The sequence below is a fragment of the Podarcis tiliguerta genome (genome assembly GCF_965153285.1).
Source record: "Podarcis tiliguerta genome assembly, chromosome: 10".
Classification (NCBI taxonomy): domain Eukaryota; kingdom Metazoa; phylum Chordata; class Lepidosauria; order Squamata; family Lacertidae; genus Podarcis; species Podarcis tiliguerta.
In genome coordinates this window covers 20,898,135-20,920,938 of record NC_139543.1, presented here as the reverse complement: position 1 = coordinate 20,920,938, position 22,804 = coordinate 20,898,135, and the positions used below count along the sequence as shown (strand labels likewise).

At 41.6% G+C, this 22,804-nt stretch overlaps 1 protein-coding gene across 18 annotated transcripts in view; it reads right to left on the bottom strand.

Annotated features, from left to right (window-relative positions):
- Window positions 1–19,706, bottom strand: part of ANKRD26 (ankyrin repeat domain containing 26) — a 52,409-nt gene extending 32,703 nt beyond the window's left edge. For 7 of the 18 annotated variants that reach the window (XR_014502033.1, XR_014502034.1, XR_014502035.1 and 4 more), the window contains exons 1-17: window positions 19,170–19,706; window positions 16,235–16,349; window positions 15,849–16,022; window positions 14,832–14,938; window positions 13,461–13,598; window positions 12,998–13,140; window positions 9,653–9,703; window positions 7,982–8,015; window positions 7,838–7,901; window positions 7,333–7,393; window positions 7,027–7,226; window positions 4,587–4,722; window positions 3,027–3,088; window positions 2,261–2,336; window positions 1,946–1,990; window positions 756–941; window positions 224–276 (exon numbers count right to left, since the gene is read on the bottom strand). Coding sequence is in view for 2 of the 18 variants with exons in the window: in XM_083399224.1 (XP_083255350.1) it covers window positions 224–276; window positions 756–941; window positions 1,946–1,990; window positions 2,261–2,336; window positions 3,027–3,088; window positions 4,587–4,722; window positions 7,027–7,226; window positions 7,333–7,393; window positions 7,838–7,901; window positions 7,982–8,015; window positions 9,653–9,703; window positions 12,998–13,140; window positions 13,461–13,598; window positions 14,832–14,938; window positions 15,849–16,022; window positions 16,235–16,349; window positions 19,170–19,429 (1,905 nt within the window). In the remaining 16 variants the exon portion in view is untranslated. Of the gene's footprint in view, window positions 1–223; window positions 277–755; window positions 942–1,945; window positions 1,991–2,260; window positions 2,337–3,026; window positions 3,089–4,586; window positions 4,723–5,942; window positions 6,947–7,026; window positions 7,227–7,332; window positions 7,394–7,837; window positions 7,902–7,981; window positions 8,016–9,652; window positions 9,704–12,997; window positions 13,141–13,460; window positions 13,599–14,831; window positions 14,939–15,848; window positions 16,023–16,234; window positions 16,350–19,169 lie in introns of all 18 variants that reach the window. The other 11 variants (XR_014502041.1, XR_014502042.1, XR_014502043.1 and 8 more) reach the window with 4 other exon arrangements.
- Between the last annotated feature and the right edge of the window lie 3,098 nt (window positions 19,707–22,804).

Sequence of the window (22,804 nt, the reverse complement as noted above, 5' to 3'; positions counted from 1 at the left end):
TGATGAGAAATCTGGTTGGAAATGAACAAGTAGGAAAAAAACAGAGTTTGGAAGCAGAGATGATGAAGGTATCAAATTCATCAATTTACCTTCAAAATCACTGAAAAACTAAAAAATAATAATCTTAAGGATTATTGCATATTGCAGTCACATAAGAAACAATATTCAGTTTCAATATTCAAATGTTTTCATTTGTATTTGTGTACTGTTTTCAAATAATTACCTTGTTCTCATCTTTTTCTAATTCTTTCATGCCTTTTTGTTCATTACATTGATCTGCAAAATATTACATGAAAATGTGTGTTAACTATTATAATTTCTATGTTTCACTGTACTCCACAGAAAACCCAGATAGTATAACCACTTCTGATGGTTGGTGGTTTTTTTTAATAAAAAAACCTAACAAGTTAGCTATACTAAACTGAAAAGTATTCAGACTTCCAATGCAAGTAATTAAATAACATTCCAGGGCACTCAGAACTGACAGAGTATTTCCAGCAGTAATCCAAAAAATGGGAGGAAAATGTGGTTAGGACGTCCCTCCAAATACCAACTCACACTAAAATTAATTCTTCAACATAGATTAGAACCAGAACTAACTAAAACAACTAACCCAGTTTCAAACCTTGCAATCCACAACTCTGTTAAGTGGGCCCACTAAATATCAAATGAGTTGTGAATAGAATTGTAAGGCATTTTCTCTACTCTTTGGTATATAAGCAGATCTTAATATTGCGAAGAATGAAACCAACTACCTTTTGAAGCAATTCTTGTTCGAACATCAGATAACTCTTCTGCTCTCCCAGCAACACCGGTATTGCTTGCAGAATCATTTTTAGTTAATTGTAGTGGAGATGCATCATCTTGCATCAGAGAGCTAAACGGTTTAGCAGAAGGAACAGTCCTCAATGAATTACTGGTAGAATCCCAGTCAGATGTATCTGATAAAGTCAGAATAGTTTTAGAAAGTTCAAAATGCATTGTATTTAAGTAAATGCCATGACACATTTACTTTTTTTAGAAAACAGACCAAAATTACCTAATATGTTTTCAGTTTATGGATACAAAGATCTATGGCCTATTATGAACAAAGGAAAGTTCCCTATACCTGAAATACTCATATCTGCAAAATGGATTACCACAGCTCTCCTTTAGGAATTTCAGTGGTAGCCCTCTATGCAAGGATCTTCTGTTTACAATACTTGCTCATGCCTCTCCCAAGAGAAACACAGTCATCTGTATATGGAAGCACAGAATGTACCAAGGCCACATTGCCTGCCTTTTCTCAAGAACTTAATGGTGGTAATCTCTCTCTTATTTTTGACAGTGTGTCATGGACTGGCTGGATGCAGAGGAGTGGTGAAAGGAACCAGCTGGGGAACCCGCAAGGGAAGAAGGCTTAGAGCTTGGGGATTGTTGGTGGGACAACGATGAGTGGTCAGAGGGGGAGGAGGTGGTGTCAGAAGCTGAACAGGTAACATGGTTTAGTGAGCAGGAAGAGTCCGTGACAGATGAAGCAGGATGCTGAAGAAGCCAGGGAGTCTCCCGCTGTGACCAGCTCTCCCCCTCCCTGGTCTCCCAGAACTGGAGAGGTATGAAGCAGGCAAGACGGCCAAGACAAAGGAGCCTCAGATTGCTTGAGGAGGACCCAGAGAAGGAGGAGACTTAGGGAGCTATGAGAAGGCAGGGACCTTCAATCCTTGCAACTGCCTCATCAGGGCAAGACCTGCTGGGAAGTATTCCTGTGCTCACCAGGCCTGAGCTGTTTTGTTTCTTTGAATAAAGCTGTTTTGTTTCTTTGACACCTTGTGAATTATTGCTGACCTGATCCTGACACCTGCCCTGAGAGAGACTAAGCTAATTTATGGTGGCCTTAAGTTCTTCCTTCAGAAGCATAGGATAGTTTATTGTTGTATTTTCAGTGCATGACACAAATAAAAATAACCTTCAAGATCATCTGCAGCATCTAGTCCAAGTTCTTCCATTAAATCTGAAAGAAGAAAAAATGCAAAGTATGTCAGCTGAAAATGATACAGTGGATGCCCGGGTTGCGAACGTCATCTGTACGGGAGGCACGTTCGCAACCCGCAGCGCTGCGTCTGTGCACGCGCGGGTCACAATTCAGCGCTTCTGCGCATGCGCTGGAAGTAACCCGTTCCGGTACTTCCGAGTTCGACGCGGTGCGCAACCTGATTTAATAATGACTGTATTAAACAAAATGTGTATTTTCCTCCAAATAATTTATCATAGAATGCATTACCTGATTTTTGCTTTTCTTTGCTTTCTGCCTTCTGAGGATCAGTATCATGTTTGAAGTTAGCTTTATTAGACTTTGGCTGCAACAAAGATAATCCAAAAAAGAAAGACGAAGCATCTGAATTGGACCGTTAGCTATGATGATTAACTGAAGTAATTAGATTCATGTGAGACGACCAACTCAGTGTAGGATACCCTCTTCCACTGTGGGAAGTTTGCTGGACCAATAATTTTAATGGTGTAAAGCAGGTTCGTGACTGAATGCTGGATACTACATATAGAAATTAACATATCTCCCATTGTTCTCACACAATAATATTCACTCAAGCAGGGTCAAATGCTTGCAGCCAAACATTTCCTAGGACCATTACTGGTGACCTCAGTATTGCAGCTTCACCATGATACATTGGTTGCAACTCATCTATCATGGTCTCAACAAATGAAACTGACCTATGTAAAATGTAACTTGAAAAAAGACACATTGTGCATACCTTTGTAAACCAAAAAAACTTTTTTTTTAACAAAAGCATATTCTGCTATTCAATGTTACCCTTCCAAAGCTTACCTATGATCTGTTCCCTCACATATATGCACTATGATTTGGTTAGTATGTAAAGTATAGAACATACTGAGTTGGTTAGAGTGTGGTGCTGATAATGTCAAGATTGCAAGTTCAATCCCCATATGGGATAATATATAAGGAAATCAAGAAGAGGCTCAAAAAAGCAATGTTTCTTTGAAAGCCTCGTCAGTAGTGCAAAGTGGCCTACCTTTGAAGTCCATGAAGATTCTTCCTCTTCCTCTTCCTCATACATTCCAAATGTCAATGCAGCTACAAAATAAAAGATCAACTGATTTTTCTCTATAAAAGAACTTTTCCGCCACAAGCAAGAGGGCAGTCACAGCAAGTGACAAAGCAGCAAAGCTGAGTTGAGCATTTGCTTGGCTAGAGAAAGTACTAGTATTCATTTCATCACAGTATCAGTTTAACTGCATTGTGACACTCTTTTTGATATTTGCGGCCTAAGCAACTTTAAAAACTAATGTGAGCATCTTTAATTGGGTCTGGAAACAAACTGGAAACCAATACTGCTTTAAAACTGGTGTTATATAAGTTCTAAAGGGAACCCCAGACAGTAATCTGACAGCTGCATTTTGAAGCTTCCGAGTAGATTCAAGGGCAGTCCCACATAGAATACATTGGGATAATGCAATCTGGAAGTCACCAGAGATTGGAGTACCATGGCAAGTTATATTATATTTGATGAGACAGTGGTGTTGGAATAAAGGGTTTTGGATTTGTTTAGCACCAGAGAAAATTTTGGGACAAACAGGGTCTGTCCAAAAGGAGAAAACTTCACTTGAAACAGGATGGAACCAGAGAGTTAAGACTTAAAATTAAAAAGGCAGATAATTTTTTTAATGGATTGAAGCAGGAAAGACAGGAAATAAGCAGCACCTGGTTCAGAACAAATCAAGGATGAGTAGGGAAATGTTTATGATCTAAGTGGGTGAAGATTGAGAGTGCATGGCCATATGATAGACAAGGGGGGGGGGTCATAGCATTTTAGGATAAAATACATATGTCAAAGACATTTGGAGAGTGTCACCATGTCTAGGAATCCTTATTTTGATGCTGGAACACTCTGAGTTGACAAAAGATGGTTGAGCTGGAGTGCATTGTCTTAGAGGAGTACGTGCGTAGCATCATGCTGTTATAGTAGCATTAGCACACAAATAAATACGCTTTTCTGCTACTTGCTGATACTTGCAACCAGTAGTAGCTGGTTGGGCAATGGACGACCAACAGTCGGTGGAACTAAACTCAATTGAAAGCAGTCAACTAATTCTTATTGTGTTCCCATTCTCCTTCCTGCTGAGTTCTACAAGAACAACACAAGGTGGAAGAAACTGACAGACAATTCCATCCCCTGGACAGATTAGAGCAGTGTTTCCCAACCTTTTTCTGGCCATGCCCCACCTAAGCATCTCTAAAATCCTAATGCACCCCCCCCCCCCCCGGTGACATACAATTCTTATTATTCAAAAAGTGAACTCCTATTCACATGGAGGAAGCCTAAAAGGCCATTAACTTGGTCTTAACAAGCTTCCAAATTGCCCCCCATGGGGCTTGTGCCCGACATTGGGAACCACGGGGTTAGAGGTAGGCAGGTACACAGGTAAGGGCTGTCTGAGAGCAGACTGAGACCAATGCTTGCAACATGTTACTGCATTTCAGATTCTAAATATGCGAGTGACCGAAATGAAATTCCAAAATGATATTAACATTATAATCTGTGATATGGATAAATAAAAATTGAGTTTTGTACCCTTTTTAACAGCACCATCTTGTAGGGGATTCTGAGGGCTACCGATATGTATCCTTTTTTTATCGACAACATCTGATTTCCCCCCATCTTTCTCTTCGTCATCTTCTTTCTCAGCATCTTCCTCTGAAGATTCTCCCTAGTGCAAAGAATGTACTAATTTTAAAATTAAACTTCCCACTTATTGTTTAATCTACATACAAATAATTTTTTGTAAGATTTAAGGCGAACGTCCTGTACTACTTACCTGGGAGTAAGCTCCGCTGAACAAAGTGATACTTACTTCTGAGTATGTACATATAAGTTGTAAAGTTAAAAATACCACTCTATGGTCCTCTTGTGGGAAGCACTAAGAATGGCTTTCTATCTGAAACATCTTGCTTCAGACTGCTGCCAATGCATTATAGGGGGAGAAATGTCCATCAATCTGTCAATCACTAAGAACTCTGAAGAGGGTTCTCTCAGAAACCAGTCAGCTGACTGGTGTTGTCAGTGAGCCCTACTTGCCAAGGAACAATTAAGAACTCTTGATTGTTCATTTGCAGCCACACCTTTACCTGCCCGCACCAGACATCAGATATGAGGTGTGTGGCAGGTTGGCATGGTTTGGGGAAACCTGCTGGGCTTAATTATAGGCCTGTAGGCTAGAGATTCCCCACTGCTGTCACAGTTTACTTATTTTTAACATAGTTCCATTTCCATTATTTTATTAACCATAAATCATTACTGATCCGTTATCGTTGTAATTCTATGTGCTTTTCCTCTATGGACTTATGAAAGCAGTTCACAATTAAAAAACAGTAATTACTAACTATAAAAGAGTAGACACCCTAAGACGGATTTCTGAGGCAGTTCTTAAAGACTGTGCATGCTCATAGCTGTCATTCTTGTATCCTAGTCCCAAGCCATTTCTGACTTTACAGGCCAGAACCAGCACCTTGAACTGTGACTAGAAACAAACTGCCTATCTGCCTATGCAGATTTTGTAGCATTGATGAAACACAATAAAGCTAGCACTTACTGGTTAACCATTACACTGCTATGTTCTGAACCAACTGCAGTTCCCAAATAACTTTTAAGGGCAGTCATTTATAAAATGCATTACACTAGTTCAGAGGTAGCCAATGAGCCATCTTAAATATGTCTTGGACTACAGCTCCCTTCACCCCTAGCTGTTAGCCATGCTGACTATCTCTGCAGTAATCCAACAGCAGTTATACAAAAAATGACGGGGTGGCTAATATGAAACTATAAATTTTACCTTTAATTCACAATGCAGATTCCTTCGCTGAAGTTCATCTTTACCTTTCATTTTTTGCTTTACTACATGATTTTTTCCATCATTTTATATTTACTTACTTTGGCACTAGGTTGAAAAGCTTTTAGATTTTCTTCCTCAATATTCTCTCTTTTCTGAACTAGTGGTTCACATACTGCTTCTTCCAGTTCTTCTGAATCCATGTACTGTTCTTCTCCAATATCTTGATCATCCAAAAGATCAGCATCCTTGGAATTCTGTTTTCTAGATTTGTGTTTTTCAAGTTCTGTCTCAGACTCAGGATCATCAACGTTTTCAATGTCACCACCCATGTTTGAATCTACCCCGTTATCATGGCAACTGTTTGAGGGGGATGAAAATGCATCTTTTGTACAATCTTTGGTTGCTTCAAAAATCTCAGATGAGGGGAAAACTTTTTTGGGGCTCTCATGTGAAATATCGATGTTTTTCTCATCTTCTTGGAATTGGTCTTCATATTTAGAACTTTTTCCTTTTTCAAATGAACAATTGGACAGTTCATTATTTACACTGCTAATAGCTCTATTTTCATCTGAACGCTCATGTTGCCCATCAATAAAAGACACTGAGACGCCAACAGATTCTTTCAGTCCTTCGTTTTGTAAATCTATTTCACTATTACTATTAGAAGCATTTTCCTCCTGCTTAAGCTCACTGGATGCAATAGATTTTCTTCCTTCTGGTTTTTCAAAATATTCCCCTTTCACATTTTCTATCTTGCCCAATCTTTCTTCTATGTTTTCTTCACTAAAATTATTCTCCTTTTCTTCACTGAAGTTATCTTCCATTTCTGCCTTTATCCCCTCTTCATCCTCCTCCTCTCCTTCCTCTTCTTCCTCCTCTTCCATGTCTTCTTCCTCTTCCTCTTCCTCCTCCTCCTCCTCTTCTTCTTCTTCGTCCCCCTCCTCCTCCTCTTCTTCTTCTTCTTCTTCCTCCTCCTCCTCCTCCTCCTCACATTCTTCCTCTTCAATGATTGAAGAATCATTTGGCTCATTCAATTCTTGCTTTGGGGAATTAATGGATACTGCTTTTATATTTTCTTTTGACGACTGATTATTTTCATTGTCTTTATACAAACATAAGTGGGTATAAAAATACAGATGATAAACATATGATAGATAGAAGCTTGTAAATTAATTTTTTTACCTGCTTAGGGTCCAGTTTGGGAGTCATCTGGGAACACTTTGAAAAGGAGCCGGGTGAGGACAGAACAGGATGAGGAAAGGATTGAACTTGGAACAAAGGCTTAGGAAGGGACTTTCTCAGATCTTCAGCTTCAGAATCTGATTTATTCTGTTGTGAAATGGCTATAGGTTCTGCTCTGATAATGTTACTTTTCTCATCTACTACATCAAAATACAAACACACACAAAACATTAAACACAGGAGAAATAATTATTTTTAAAAATTGCTCAAGCAAGTTATAAGAAACCTGTTTTACAGGCAACTTACCATTTTTCTTGATTTGCTGGGAAAGATTCATTATCTGAGCCAAACTTGGTTTCTCTGGTTTCTGGAAACAAAATTTAAGCATGTTAAGATTTAGCTGAAGCAACACTTCACATATTCTATTTTTAACAAGGCCACATTGTTTCTTTCTCAGCAGTGGGTGAAGAAAGCTCCAAGACTTTTACATAATGACCCATCACTCAATCAATGGATCAATCAATCAACCAATGTGTTTATTATGGCAAAAAGCCAGCCTATTTAAACCATAATTTCTGCATAATTCTCTACATAAACAATAAGAACAATCAATCTGGGGTTTAATAATCAATAAATTAAGTGTACTTAAAATATGTACATCGCTGGAGTTAGAGTTTGCAAACAGGGGAAAACTCACAGGCGAACAAAAAACACTGATCACACTGGTTGAGGTATGGTGTAGTACCAATAGCAGATGGTGGACCCAAGTCTAACAGGATGGTTCAACTGACTTCTGCAAGTTATAACATACCTTAGGACTGAAATCTTCTTCTTCTGAAGAAATCCAGCTGTCATTATCTGCTTTTCCAGAATCTCTGAAATGAACATTTAAAAATCAGAATAAAAATCCAGTTTTGTAGAACTAATTTTATCAAAAGCAAATGTAAAATCTTACCTGAATGAATCTCCAAAGGAATGGTCATCAATAACTGTTTAAAAAGCATGCACAATAAAAACATAAAAATCAAGACAATGAATAAACTTTAAGGAACAATTTCAGTTAAAATGTTTTAAACTGTACAAATCTCTAAAGGTATCAAGGTACAAAGATAAATTATCTTTAAAAATCTGAAAATAACTGCCTTGTGCACTTCTGTACATGTTCACTAGCTAAATAAAAAACAGCAAGCATGCATCTAAGATTCCCCCATTGTAAAGCTTATCACTCCCTATGGTATTGGGAATGGTGGAAATGCACAACCATTTAGCATACAAATCCATAATCAACGATATACATGGATACAAGTGTGCATAAATAGAAGGACCTATGTAAACACAACTCCTTTTCAAGTCGTGGCTTTTTGATTGCATCAATGTAAAAAAAAATGGCTCCATAGGCATATCTTTATTTTAATTGTGAAGTTGTCTTTAAAGCCAAAGTACAAGAAAGTTTCACATTCACAGATGCCTCGATGTGTATTTGGGGCCTTGTTGAAAGGCAGGTCAGAATTTTCTTTTAAAAATCAATCAATAAAACAAGCACACAAGCCACCTTCCATGTTGGGAGTAATTTTGAGCACTCACACTATCTCAATTCCAAATGGCTGGGTCTTTCTGAGCCTTTTGGTGAAATTCTGAGGGAAAAGAAACCAGAGCTTTCCGCAAGAGTTATCCAAAGCTCAAAAAGTTCTTGTTTATGAAAGTTCTATCATTGTCAGCCCTATTGTCTTCCAAAATTACTTGTTTCAGGGGCAGGGGGTGGGTAGGAAATGCAAAGTACTTTTCCTAAATTTCCAGCTCTCTAAAAAAGAAGTTTCTGAGCCTGTTCATCATGCATGAGAACTCTGGAAATTCTCTCCCTTCTCTCAATAGATAAATCAAGGAGATTGAAGAATGTCACTTCCTATAACAGGCTGAAAAGGAATGAGAAGCTACACAGAAGAAACAGCCCACATCCTAACACTGGATAGTGCACGGAGAAACAACTTTCAGAGACCAAAGATACAATTCACTCATCCAAATTACCTCTGCTGACATGTAACACTGTGAGCGCTAGTTAAGCAAGGCCATTACCCTATGGATGAGAAGTTCCTCACTGCCTGAGGAACATTCTCTGTGAAGCTTAGACAATCCCATCATGTGCACAATGGGAGCTCTAGCGTACAGTGGATCCAAGTAGTACAGAACAGCAACAATAGCTTCTAAATCATTCACTCTTGAAGAGAACAAGATACCAAGGGCTAAATTAGATGATAGGTAAAATGAGAAATTGCATTTCACATTTCTGCATTTTAAAACAAATTGCAGATTTGATCAGACCCAAGTCCATGAAAGATAAAACTGATGCTTATAGCAACTTCTTCTCCAGGAGGAAAAGCATGGGGGGTGACAACTATGGCAGGGGGAGAGGATTTAAGCATCCATCCTTGGTTGCCATATTTCTCAATCCTGACACACACAAACCCATCATCTAGTTTGGCCGTTATTTCCACATCAGCTTGCTACAATTGAACTATATACTACGGATTTTCTAAAAGCAGTAAGCACAAACCAAAGCAGGGAATCTGAATTAAAAATCTAAATCTAAATGAATCATTACATATTTGACCCTTGGAGACTGTTATACCTTTCCCTGAATCTCCTGCTGTGTGACTGAGTGTCAGGTGCACTTGTCTATCTATTTAGGCCAAGGCATGGAAGGAATAGATAAAAACAGTGAATTCATAAAACAATTACAAATATAGAAACAGAAATACACATATAAACTAACAAGTTATTCAATGTAATGAGTATGCTGCAATGAAAAACAAACCACCAATTCAAGTTCAAGAAAGGCAAATCATCCAACTCTCTCCCACACTCAGATATTTGGATTTCCCCACTTCTCATAAAAGATCAAAGACACAACTAGAGATAAAAAATGTAGTTTGGAAAGGTGTAGCTGATACATTTAGTTCTCTGCTTGGGAATACAGCACCTGATCACCACATTAATAGATATGATCCCCCCCCCCCTAAGTAGACTGGCTACCAATACAGGGCATGAAAGTTTTCCATTCCATTTAGCATTATTTGCCTGCGAATCTGGAGCTGGTCTTAACAAGTGTGAAAGCACGTTTTTTCTCCTTACATATTTTGGTAGATTACATACATTAATGTATTGAGAAGAATATGCTAACATTCTTGTCTTATTTCTCAGGAGGCACTTCTAAGATAGCAGTATAAGTACAGCTGAGATAAATGTGGCTCACTTCCAGTTAAATGAGCACTGTATAGGATTGCAGCTTCTCAGGATACAAAGCGGGTGGGCCTAGCTAATCCTCCTGACCCTTCCAGCATTTCGGTATGTTACAACAACCGAAATAAATTCTCTCATGCTACAAACTTACTCTAGAGCAATTTATAAACATCAGTTAAGAAGAGACACTTTAGTATTCACTTTTGTTATATATACAGGCAGGAAGCTTCCTGATCATTCCTTTAAAAAAAAAGTGGCAATGTTGAAGGAAAGACTTACATTGTATCAGTGCTTCCTAAGAAATGAAAATGTAATTTTAACAGTTGGAAAACACCAAACTAAACAGTTAAAACAGGATTAAGGGGCACATGAAGCATACACACACACACACACACACACACATACACACACATACATGTAAAAAAGGTAAATGTAAAGGATCCCTGGACAGTAGGATGCAGAAACAAACGTCTGTCCCCCAACAGCCCCCTGCACAACAATTGAGCTTGTTCCATTAGGAGCAACAGAAGGTTTTTTTAAAAAAAATAAGCCCAACTGCTGAGGAAGGAGGGGAAGATGTGCAGCAAAAGGAGAGCCGAGAAGGAAAAACTTAACCCTCCACATGTACTGCAATGCCATCAAATATTCATCCCATGCAGCATTTAATTAGGCTTGATGGGGGCGGGGAAGTATCTCAAAGGCTCCAACGAAACAGCATTTTTAAGCCCAATTACTGTGCAAGGGTGTGAGGGTCCTTGTTGAGATTACAGATGAAGAGCGAAAGATTAACTAACTGTAAAGAGGGTGTTGACAGCAAGTCTAAATGTGTATGTGCATCTCTCTCTCTATGTATAAGGGCTGTGGGCATGATTGAATGAGTGTTATGAACATGTTACTTGTGAATATGCAGCAATTTGCATATGTATAAGAGTGTGCCAGGGGACTCATCCACTTTTTTATGTTAGTCCTGACCATGGCTGATATGAAGCCCCTGGGAGCTTAGACATTAGAAAACGCAACCCTTGGACCAGAAAAGATTCCCTACCCCTGGTTTATACTATGATAATTATGGTTAAAAAAATACGTATCCAACCTAGATTCCACCAGCTTATAGCTACTTTCTGAGCACTGTTCATTTGGTTGTTTTGATACCACTATTGAGAACCCAGGGCTGTTGTACAAATTGAATGCTGCTGGCAAGCTCGATATGCAGCCAGAAATTAAGCTGCCATCTCTCATTCCACAGTGCATTCAGAGATGTTATTATTACTATCATCATCATCATCATTTAATATATGAATCACTTCCCATGAGGGATCCTGAAGCAATTTACAATATTACTAGACGTCAATAACCACGACTCTTGGGTTTCTACTGCAGAAGTGACAGCACAAAGATATGAGATGAAATGCTGGCTGAAGCAAAGTTTTGATGTCCCCCCCCCCCCAAAAAAAAGCACCCCTTTCAGTTTAACATGCTATGTTTAGGGATTTCCATGGTCACTTAAGCTCCAAAATGCTGGGAAGTTACAACTGCTAAGGCCACATCCTTAGCAATGTTTTATTTAGGCAATATGAATATGGCATGGTATCATATGTTTTGGTTAGTTGAAGTTTCACCACTACCTTAAAGCTTCCAGTGGCAGGGGGGTAGACTTAAGCCTCAGACTTCTCTGTACACCAGAAAATGCAACTGAATCCATCATGCAACCAAAGCTACTGAACTTGCAAGCAATACCCTCCGCACAGAATGACAGAGCTAGAAGTGACCTTGTAACTCATCTTTCCTTTTAACCCATTAAATAAGTGAATAGGCAGGATGTGTTGCACTAGCTGCAGCATGATGTCTCACATGAAGGTAGGTATATAATGTTTCAAAGCAGCATTGTGGCAATCATTTTTCGTATCAGGGCCTAGCTCTGTAAATATACACACACACTAAGTCTGCGGATCAAAGAGTGAACCTTCCTTGCAAGATTCTGAACTTCTTTTTATTTTAATAAGCAGACACGCCACAAAGAATAAAAAAGTAATCCTAGTGTACTGCTGTTTTGATTCTTGTACCTTGTCATGGAATTTGCTTCTCTCCAAAATGACCCCCCTTCCCAAGTCCCACCCCCCCCCTTTCCCCATTGGGGGAGATATTATGATTAAGTTCAGGATTACAATGAGGGTTTAAGAGGACAAATACTTATTAATTACTTCTATAAAGTGTGTGTATAAACTTAAATGCGATATTTTTTACTAAGCAGCCAACAACACAAAGTAACTGCAATATTATAGAAGCTGTTCTATTCTAGCCCCTCAAATATGGCATACATTTAACTAAGTTTGCATATAGCTACAGTGTAACTCAGTAGCCTAAAGCCGGAATTCTTCAGGTGCCATAAACTTTAAGAAATCCTTAGACGCACACACACTCATTCTGCACTATATTAACATACTGTACAGGCTTGTTTCAGGATAAAAACTCGAACAACCCCTAGGAGATGGCACACAGAAGCCGTGAGGAATGTGGCTACTCTGCAATGAACAAGGGTTTAAACTAACTGACCTTCAAATTCCCTTCCAACTCTCATCATTTTGTGATTATTATTAGTTGCCAGTTGGGTACTTGAAACATAGAAAGGGTAGCTTCAGTTTGCCTGATCACTTTAGTTGAATAAATTCCATGTCGGAACAAGGAGAGATTCTCTTGTTTTAGTATATAAAATTTTTAGTATATAAAATCGTACCTTCTTTGTTTGTAGCTGGTGCGCCCAACATGCCAGAATATCCAGGTTTTTCTGGGCTGCTCAATAAAGTTAAGACTTTTTGATCTCCAGAGCTCTGTTCTTTATTTTTGTAGTTAGAAAATTCAGATACATATTGTAGAAGACTAAGGGGTAGAAGTGAGATAATTTTTACAAATCATGACAATACAAACAATTGATTCTTCATGAAGAGAATAAGAACATACCTCAAACAAGAAGAACAGTTTTACATCAACTCAAGGAGTAAAACTCTAACTTTTGAAAGGGTCTTTGACTTTCTAACGATCCACTCTCACATAACAGTTGATCCATTTATTTATTTGTGTGTGTGTGCGCGCGCGCGCTAAATAAATAGATATTTTCATTCCAGCAATGATTGAAAAAAATTCAACCTATTTATTTTATGGTCAATGAATAATCTTAAATGTTAGAAATAAAAGCTTACATGGGATCTCCGCTATTCAGAGCATAATCCTTTGTTGACCATCCACTTCCATCTCTATGGAAAACATCTGAGCCATGTCGAAGAAGAATGTTTGTTAAATCACGGTTTTTTTCAGAAGCAGCAGTCAACAGTGGAGTTCTGAAACATAAAGGGCAAGAACGGCTGAATTTTATTGATGAATTTAACTTAGATCTTCTACCCACTGCTGGTTAACAGAACAATACAAACCAAGTTCTGCTACACTGGAAATAATGTAGATAAGGCAAGGCATCCCTCCACCCATCTTTGTTAAACTCTGCCAGTAGTGAGTGGGACCAGTGTTGCAGAACGAGAGTTGAGAAACTGTGCCTATCTAAATCCAGCACAGGTGTAAGGAATCCCTGCCACTAGTAGTCAGGGCATACTCACAGAATCTGGTGTTTCGGGGTGGGCACTCTGAAGGCTCCTGCCTGATACTAATAGGCAGGGAGTTCCAACGTGCAGGTGCTGCCACACCAAAAGACTGATTTCTTACAAATGTGGAACGTGTATTATGTGGCACCTGTATTAGTGCTGATTCCACCAATCAAACTGGTCAAGTGGGCATACATGAGGTAAGGCGATCTTGCAGGTGAATTGGTCCCAAGTTCTTAAGGGCTTTATATACTAATAGTAATGGCTTGAACAAATCAGCAACCAGTGTGAATCTGAGCACAGGTGTTATATACTGACAAGGTCTCACTCCTGTCAGCAACTGTGCTGCACCATTCTTCACTAAATGCAGCTTCTGAATCAGGCACAAGGGAAGCCCCACATAGAGCACATTACAAGACTGGGGTGAAGGTGTAAATGGAGGTGTAAACCAGGTTGCCAAAAAGGACGGAGTAAGAAGCATGGAAATGAGAGTCAAGAAGAAAGCAGGAACATGAAAGGGTGGGCAGCACAGGAAGGAAGGTCTATGCAGATACTCTCGTTTTTTGGTCGAGATTAGGCTACTATATTGTTACACCAGCAAAGCAACATTTCAGAATCAGACTCAAAGTCTATTCACTGCAGCAGCCTTTGTCCAAATTAGCATACTAGTTAAAGGTTGTGAAATTCTACCGCAAGAATAAAAACATGAAGAGCTGGTGATTATTAAGAACAGACCCTACCTCAAATACGCTCCAAAAGTTTGGAGGAACCTACAAAGCAGATTGCAGGGGGGTCTACAGGGCACATGGTGGGAGAACTTTTGTTGCAAGAGTAGAAGTAGTTATGCAAGTGCAATTACTTTCTTGCATACAACCCATAGCCTCTTCATATATTACAGTTCCTAGGACAGAAACTACAACAGTTTTCTTTAGAAATAGTCCTTAAGTCTTTAGATCAGATAAATGAATCAGACTGTACCTTCCTGAGTTATCTGTGGCATTTACAGAAGCTCCTTCTTCCAAAAGAAACTCTACAGTTTCTCGATTGTTTTCTGTGACAGCAACAAATAGAGGAGTATTCCCATCCTGTAAGCATAAAACTGAATTAGCAGACAAAATTTGCAATACACACATATTTACTGTTTTCCATAGAACTTGAGGAATTTGTGTGTGGACCAAAGTTGTCTGCCTCCAACAGAGCTTGCACAAAGTAAGGTGGGAGAGCAAGTCTGAAGGTGAGGGGAGCTCCTTTAGACAGTGTTCTTCAATCCAGAGTTCTCAGATATTGTTGAACTACAACTCCCACCATCCCCAACAGCTTGCTAAGCTGTCTAGGGATGACCAAAATTGAAGTCCAACACAGCTGGGAACCATATAATTAATATAATATAATATAATATAATATAATATAATATAATATAATAATATAATATAATTTAAGGTTCCCAGCTATGTTATATTATTATATTATATTATAATTAAAATTTATATACCACCCTATACTCACAGGTCTCATTGAAGAATACTGCCTTAAGAAAGGCCTCTAGGGCTTTGTGCACCCAAACTAGTACTATACAAGGTGCTAAAAGCACATAGGATGGCTTCAGGCTTCTTTGAATTACTCTCTTCCCACTTCAGTAACCAACAGCAGGACAGGGCAGTGCCACTCCCTAATTACTCTGAGTAGGCCTCTCTCTTCTCCTTCCTGTTACCACAGAGGGGGAATCATTTGAATACTATAGTACTCAACCCAGAACCAGCATGCTATGCTTTCACATGAATGCTTGGTAAATTGTACATGTTGCACTTGTAGATTGGGGGTGAGTGGGTAATATACAAAAGTTACTCATTACAATGTTCTCTTGCCACAAAAGACAAGTTGCATGCAAGTTGACAACATAAGCAAAAATATTTTTCTTCAATAAACTATTTTAACATTCAAAAGAGCATTCAGAAGCAAAAAATATTTTATGGTAGTCAGCTAATTTTACTTTACCTCATTCTGTGCTTCAATATCAGCATTATATTTAAGGAGATGTTTTGTAATAGCTACACCAGAATTAGCAGCAGCAAAGTGGAGGGCAGTATTACTGTGAGCATCCACAATATTAGGGTCTGCTCCGTTCTCAAGCAGATAAATTGCACAAAATTCCTGCTGGCATTGTACAGCCTGCAACAATTAAAGAAAGGAAATTAGGTCCACAAATGATGTTAATACAAACAAATATTTAACGCTGTCGGAATTTAATGAAACATGAAGCAATAACTTTCACTTTCACTTGTTGATGGTTGTCATTAACAAAAAAAGTGGTACTAAACAGGTATTTTCAACTAGATATGGCATTTATAGAATGTGGTATTGTATTACTGTTTCATACATACCTTCATTAATGGAGTTTTCCCTTCATTATCACGGAAATTTAGTTGGCATTTGTTGCCTACCAAGAAAGCAACAATATCTGTATATCCACCAGCACAGGCAAGATGCAAAGGTGTTCTGGAAGGCATACCATTGAGTACAATCAATACATCACTCAGAACAGCAAGAGTTTTTTCCTATGTGTTATTTGACTTAATATTTGTTATCTTATACTTTTGGTTTTGCCCATTTCCCCCTCACAACAACCCTAAAAGTAAAGCCTGAGAGATTATTGATTGACACAGTTATTAAACTTCATGGGACAAGTATGGTCACAACTTAATAAAGACTCCCCACACCTACTGTTTCTCGTGGTCAATATTAGTGCATTATTTACATTATTTTTTTATTAAGTAAAAAGTTGCAAGGAGTTAACAGGTGCCTGAAAATAGTGAGGCAAGAACAACCCCAAGGAATGTACAGTGGTACCTCGGGTTAAGTACTTAATTCGTTCTGGAGGTCTGTACTTAACCTGAAACTGTTCTTAACCTGAAGCACCACTTTAGCTAATGGGGCCTCCTGCAGCCGCTGCATCGCTGGAGCACGATTTCTGTTCTCATCCTGAAGCAAAGTTCTTAACCTGAAGCACTATTTCTGGGTTAGCGGAATGTGTAACCTGAAGCATATGTAACCTGAAACGTATGTAACCTGAGGTACCACTGTACTGAAGGGGCTGAAGACTCCAAGACTGCTTTACACAATCCCTGCATTCTACCCTGTAAGGGAAACATCATGCAAATGACCAATTATTTCCTACTCAGAAGCATCTTTAGCCGCTGCTTTTTAAGACACATAGTTTAGCTATGCTCCTATTCATGTAATGTTAGGGGCAGACTTTGGTACTCTTTCATAATATGGCCTCCTGTGTGAGCCCAAAATTTGGCGCCCCCTAATAAATATACCCAATCACAAATCTTCTCAACTTTGCACCCCCTCAGTTCAGCACCCTGTGCGAGGGAACTGCCCGACCCACCCTAAATCCAGATGTTAAGCATTCAGAGGCGTTATGTGATATTTGCAGGGGTGCCAACTTAAATAAAATATTTTCGGCGGGGGGAGGAAAGCTGTGCCCTGCATAACAGATCACATGATGCAGCACACATACACATTTGAATGGCAATGCCCCTCAACTTGGGGGGTGGCCTTCTCAAATATTTTATTGGGATGGCTCGAAGGGACCTTGGCCCCTAGGAGTTGGCTGCTATGGCTCTTTGGACACAAGTGAACCACTGAAAAAGTGCTCCGGCGTCCAGGATGCAGTGGGTTCAGGGTCAGGAAACGACCAAGGTGGTGCCCGAATTCGTTGCTTAGGGGTACTGCCCCCCCTCAACTTAGCCTACCTCACAGGGCTACTGTGAAGATACAGCAGAGTGACTGCTACATATATCACCCTGCCCTCCTTCCAGGGGTGCCAACTTGAATAAAATAATGGACGACAACAGGTAAGCCCCACCCTGCATAATCAACCAACAAGATACGGTGCACACACATCACTTGACTAGCCATGCCCAGCAACTTGGGGGTGGGGGCTGGCCCCCTCAAATATTTTATGGAGGGGGCAAAGTGACCTCAGCCCCTAGGAGTTGGCTCCTATGGATCGTTGAACCACCGAAAAAGTGCTCCGGCATCCAGGATGAGGATACAGAGGGTTCAGGGCCGGGCACTGACCAAGGAGGGGACTGAATTCCTTGCTTAGGGGGTACTATCACTATCTCTCTCTCTCAACTTGGCCTACCTCATAGGGCTACTGTGAAGATACAGTGACTGTTGCTTATATCACCTGGCATTCCTTCAATTGGTGCCAACTTGAATAAAGCATTGGGGAGAATATTTCAAATATTTTAGGGGGGGGGGTGAAGGGACCTCAACCCCTAGGAGCTGGCTCCAGTACGTTTCCGAGCACAATTTAAAGTGTTGGTGTTGACCTTTAAAGCCCTAAACAGCCTTGGCCCAGTATACCTGAAGGAGCATCTCCACCCCCATCGTTCTGCCTGGATGTTGAGGTCCAGCGCCGAGGGCTTTCTGGTGGTTCCCTCACTGCAAGAAGCAAGGCTACAGGGAACCAGGCAGAGGGCCTTGTCGGTAGTGGTGCCTGCCCTGTGGAACGCCCTCCCGTCAGATGTCAGAGAGATAAATAACTACCTGAGATTCAGAAGACATCTGAAGGCAGCCCTGTTCAGGGAAGATTTTAATGTGTGACATTTTAGTCTTTGTTGGAAGCCACCCAGAATGCTGGGGAAGCCCAGTCAGATGGGGGGCGGGGTACAAATAATAAATAATTAATTATTATTATTATTATTATTATTATTATGGATGTTTGAATCACTGAAAAAGCAATCTCCAGCATTCAGGATGAGAATGCAGTGGGTTCAGGGCCAGGCACCGACCAAGGAGGGGACTGAATTCCTTGCTTTGGGGTACTGTCACTCACTCACTCTCGACTTGGCCTACCTCACAAGGCTACTGTGAAGATACAGTGGAGTGACTGTACAGTGGTACCTCGGGTTAAGTACTTAATTCGTTCCGGAGGTCCCTTCTTAACCTGAAACTGTTAACCTGAAGCACTTTAGCTAATGGGGCCTCCCGCTGTCGCAGGAGCACAATTTCTGTTCGCATCCTGAAGCAAAGTTTTTAACCGGAGGCACTATTTCTGGGTTAGCGGAGTCTGTAACCTGAAGTATATGTAACCTGAAGCGTATGTAACCCGAGGTACCACTGTATCTTCAAAGGAAGCAGCAGCAGACCAAGCTGAGAGCCAAATCGTGTAGGAGGAGGAGGAGGCGGCGCTATATTCCCGAAACAACAACAACAATGATAATGATAATAAAATGCCAAGAAGCCTCCTCCGGCTCAGATTCGGGGGGGGGGGGCGCCTTTTCCGCGGCTCTCCCTCATCACCTGGAGTCCTTATCCGGCTCGTTGATGTCGTGCCTCTGCACGAGCCGCTGCACGTCGCCCAGGCTCCCTTCGGCCGCTGCCCGGTGCAGCTGGCCCAACTCTTTCTTCCGCACCACGTAGGCGCCATCGCTGGCGAGGCACGAGGCGCAGGCGGACACGGCAACCTCGCCGACAGCTTCGCTAGACGCCGCCGCCGCCGCCGGCTGCTGCTCCGCCGCCCGCCTCTTCTTGAGCCTCAAGATCCCCTTCAGCCTCTTCATCCCTGTCGGCGGAGGCCGGGGGAAGGGAAGCGGGGCGGCGGCGGCGGGGCTCTCGGGGGGCGCAGCCGCCGGCCGACTGGACTCCCTCTCGCCGGGAAACGAAAGCGGCCCCTGACAGACATTCAACGGCCCATTGGCTAGAACTGGGGGTGGCGGTGGGGGAAGGCAGTCCGCACGAGCCGCCAACGGCCGCCTCAGAACCGCGACGGTGGGCGGGGCGAGGAAAGCGCGGCTCGCAGCCAAGGCAACGGCTTTTTCCTCGGGGCGGAGCTACGCATGCGCTCGGAGAGAATGGCTTTCCGGCAGCGAGGTCTCTTCCTTTTAAAGTGGCGCATGCGCGCGGCTGCTCTTGGAAGTTCCTCGGGTTCTCTTCCTCTCAGCCGCTCTTAAGTGCGCGTGGCTGGGTTGCCACGTGCGTTGCGTGCCAAGCCTTGGTTTGCCCCAGGATTAAATGAGGAGGACTGCACGCGTGGCAAAAACTCTCTGTGGCTTTATTTCATGCACTTTGTTTCACACAACTGTGTCCCATAGCTGTCAACGTTTCCCCTTTTTGAGTATTTTTTTAAATTATTAAATATTTTCTTGTTTTACAGAAGTATGTGTAATGTCTCTCGTATTTTTTCCATGTAACATTTTTACAAATCCGTTTCATTTGTTGAGACATTAGGGGGAGAGGGGAAAAAGGGGGTGGAGGGAGGGAAGATGGGTGGGGTGGGGGAAATTCCCTTATTCTGAATAGGATTCCTCGCAAGAAAAGGGAAAGGTTGACAGCTATGCTGTGCCCACTCCTACGCTGCGTTTGTATTGCTAGCCTCCACTGGCTGCATTTTCAGTGTGCAGCATCCAACAGGTCGCTATCCTGGGAGCCTTTGTCCTGTTTGGGACTCTTTCTTTTACAGTGGTACCTCAGGTTACATACGCTTCAGGTTACAGATGCTTCAGGTTACAGACTCCGCTAACCCAGAAATAGTACCTCGGGTTAAGAACTTTGCTTCAGGATGAGAACAGAAATCGTGCTCAGGTTAAGAACAGTTTCAGGTTAAGAACGGACCTCCGGAACGAATTAAGTACTTAACCCGAGGTACCACTGTACTGCTGCGTACTGCTGAAGCCTTGCGAGGCAGCGGTGCGACCGGTGGCGGTGCTGTGTGTGGCGGTCAGCTCAGCAGGATCCCATCCTCGTCGCCAGTGAAATATACTCGGGAGTCGAGAGTGGATTTCATGCTCTTTATTCAGCTCATGGACGCGGGTGGCGCTGTGGGTAAAACCTCAGTGCCTAGGACTTGCCGATCGTATGGTCGGAGGTTCGAATCCCCGCGGCGGGGTGAGCTCCCGTCTTTCGTTCCCAGCTCCTGCCCACCTAGGAGTTCGAAAGCATCCCTAAGTGCAAGTAGATAAATAGGGACCGCTTTCTTGTGGGAAGGTAAACGGCGTTTCCGTGTGCTGCGCTGGTGCTGGCTCGCCAGAGCAGCTTCGTCACGCTGGCCACGTGACCCGGAAGTGTCTTCGGACAGCACTGGCTCGCGGCCTCTTAAGTGAGATGAGCACACAACCCTAGAGTCGGACACGACTGGCCCGTACGGGCAGGGGTACCTTTACCTTTATTCAGCTCATAGTGGTGAGAAGGAATGAAAGTTCCCCCAGAATGTCTGCTTTATATACATTATTTACACAGTGGACCCCACGTGACTGGCTAATTCCGGGATTCTCCTGTAGGCCAATCAGGTTGCGGATTCACTTCCACCTGGAGCTGGATTGGGTGGCTCCTGTGGACCAATCAGACTGCTGCATTCTGGATCCTATTCAACTCAGTACATAACAAGGTGACAGCAAAAACTGCAAGGTTTTTAACCGGGGGTAATTAGAATAAGACCTATTATTTTATTATCGATGTAAACCCCCAAAATGTATTTTCTATAGTTAATTTTTTTTACCTCTACCTTCAGTACATTTTATTGCTGTGGCTAGTGGCTGATGCAAATAAAGATTCTTCAGATTCTGATTAATCTTGAGTGCTTTGGGGAGCATTTATCAGGATCCCAGGGAGACCTCGGCTGAGGAAGAGGCTTGTCAGACCACAGAGAACCCCCATTACAACTAAAGATCTGGAAGAACCCACAAAAGTCCCAAGGCTGCCTGACATGTTGAGGCTCATGTGTGTCTCACCCAAGCCCTCTCAGTTACACATTGAACCAAGCCCTTGATTCCCACTTCTCTCCCTTCAGTGCCTTGAGAGCAAAGACAGCAATGGACCTAGTGGGAAGTCCAGAATTGATATAGAAGACCCCATCTGTCACCTTTGGGAACTTACCTGTGATGACTTTGCTCTGAAGACACACAGAGAGAGACATCAAGAAGCATGTGGATTTAGGTTGACAACACTATTATAATGGTGAATTTTGACACAGCTTAAAGTCGTTCATTCATGTCCGACTCTTTGTGACCCCATGGACCAGAGCACGCCAGGCACTTCTGTCTTCCACTGCCTCCCATAGTTTGGTCAGACTCATGTTGGTAGCTTTGAGAACACTGTCCAACCATCTCATCCTCTGTTGTCCCCCTCTTCTTGTGCCCTCAATCTTTCCCAACACCTGGGTCTTTTCCAGAGAGTCTTCTCTTCTCATGAGGTGGCCAAAGTATTATCTCTACTTAAGATCTTAATGTGGAGCTTAAATGAAGCTTAAGCAATGCAGAACTTTTACACAAGGCTTACTCTGAGGTGAAGGTGAGTACAGGGCTGCCTCTGTTCCTGTTTGGACTACATGTGCAGATAAGTAGCGTAAATATAGCGTCCGTGCAAAAATGTGTCTGTTTAACTCTCCTGAATCAATCGCCCAGAATAGCCACATTATAATGTTTCAAACATGCTTTCATCTGGCTGCTTTTGCCATTTTATGCTGCTTTGAACCTTGCTTGCCTTTTGCTCATTGTTTTGCTCATGGATTATATATATCAGAAGCATCTTGGGATCATACTTACGATTTGGCTGGATTTTTGAAAAAGGTGTGTTCATACACTATGTGTAGTGGGAAAGAAGCAGGGACCAGGCACCAGTTCAAAATATAAATATGAGCTGCCCCATTCGTAGATGTCCCTTCTTTATTTAATTTCAACCCAATACTTCCTAGTGTGCTATGAGAACCAGAAAAAAAAAAAGAATCAGTTTTGATAGTTCCACAATGTGTAGGAGCCAAATTATTACACCAAATTATTAATGAAAGTCCTCACTGTAGGTAATGCTCTTGATACTGACACATAAAAATCCACAGTAGGGAAAGCAGTGAGATTGCAGGAGAAGGTGGCGGCAGGAGAAACATTAAGGATCTCCCTCACTTATTGCTCGGTCTTGGACTTGAAGTTGCACACCTGCAATCC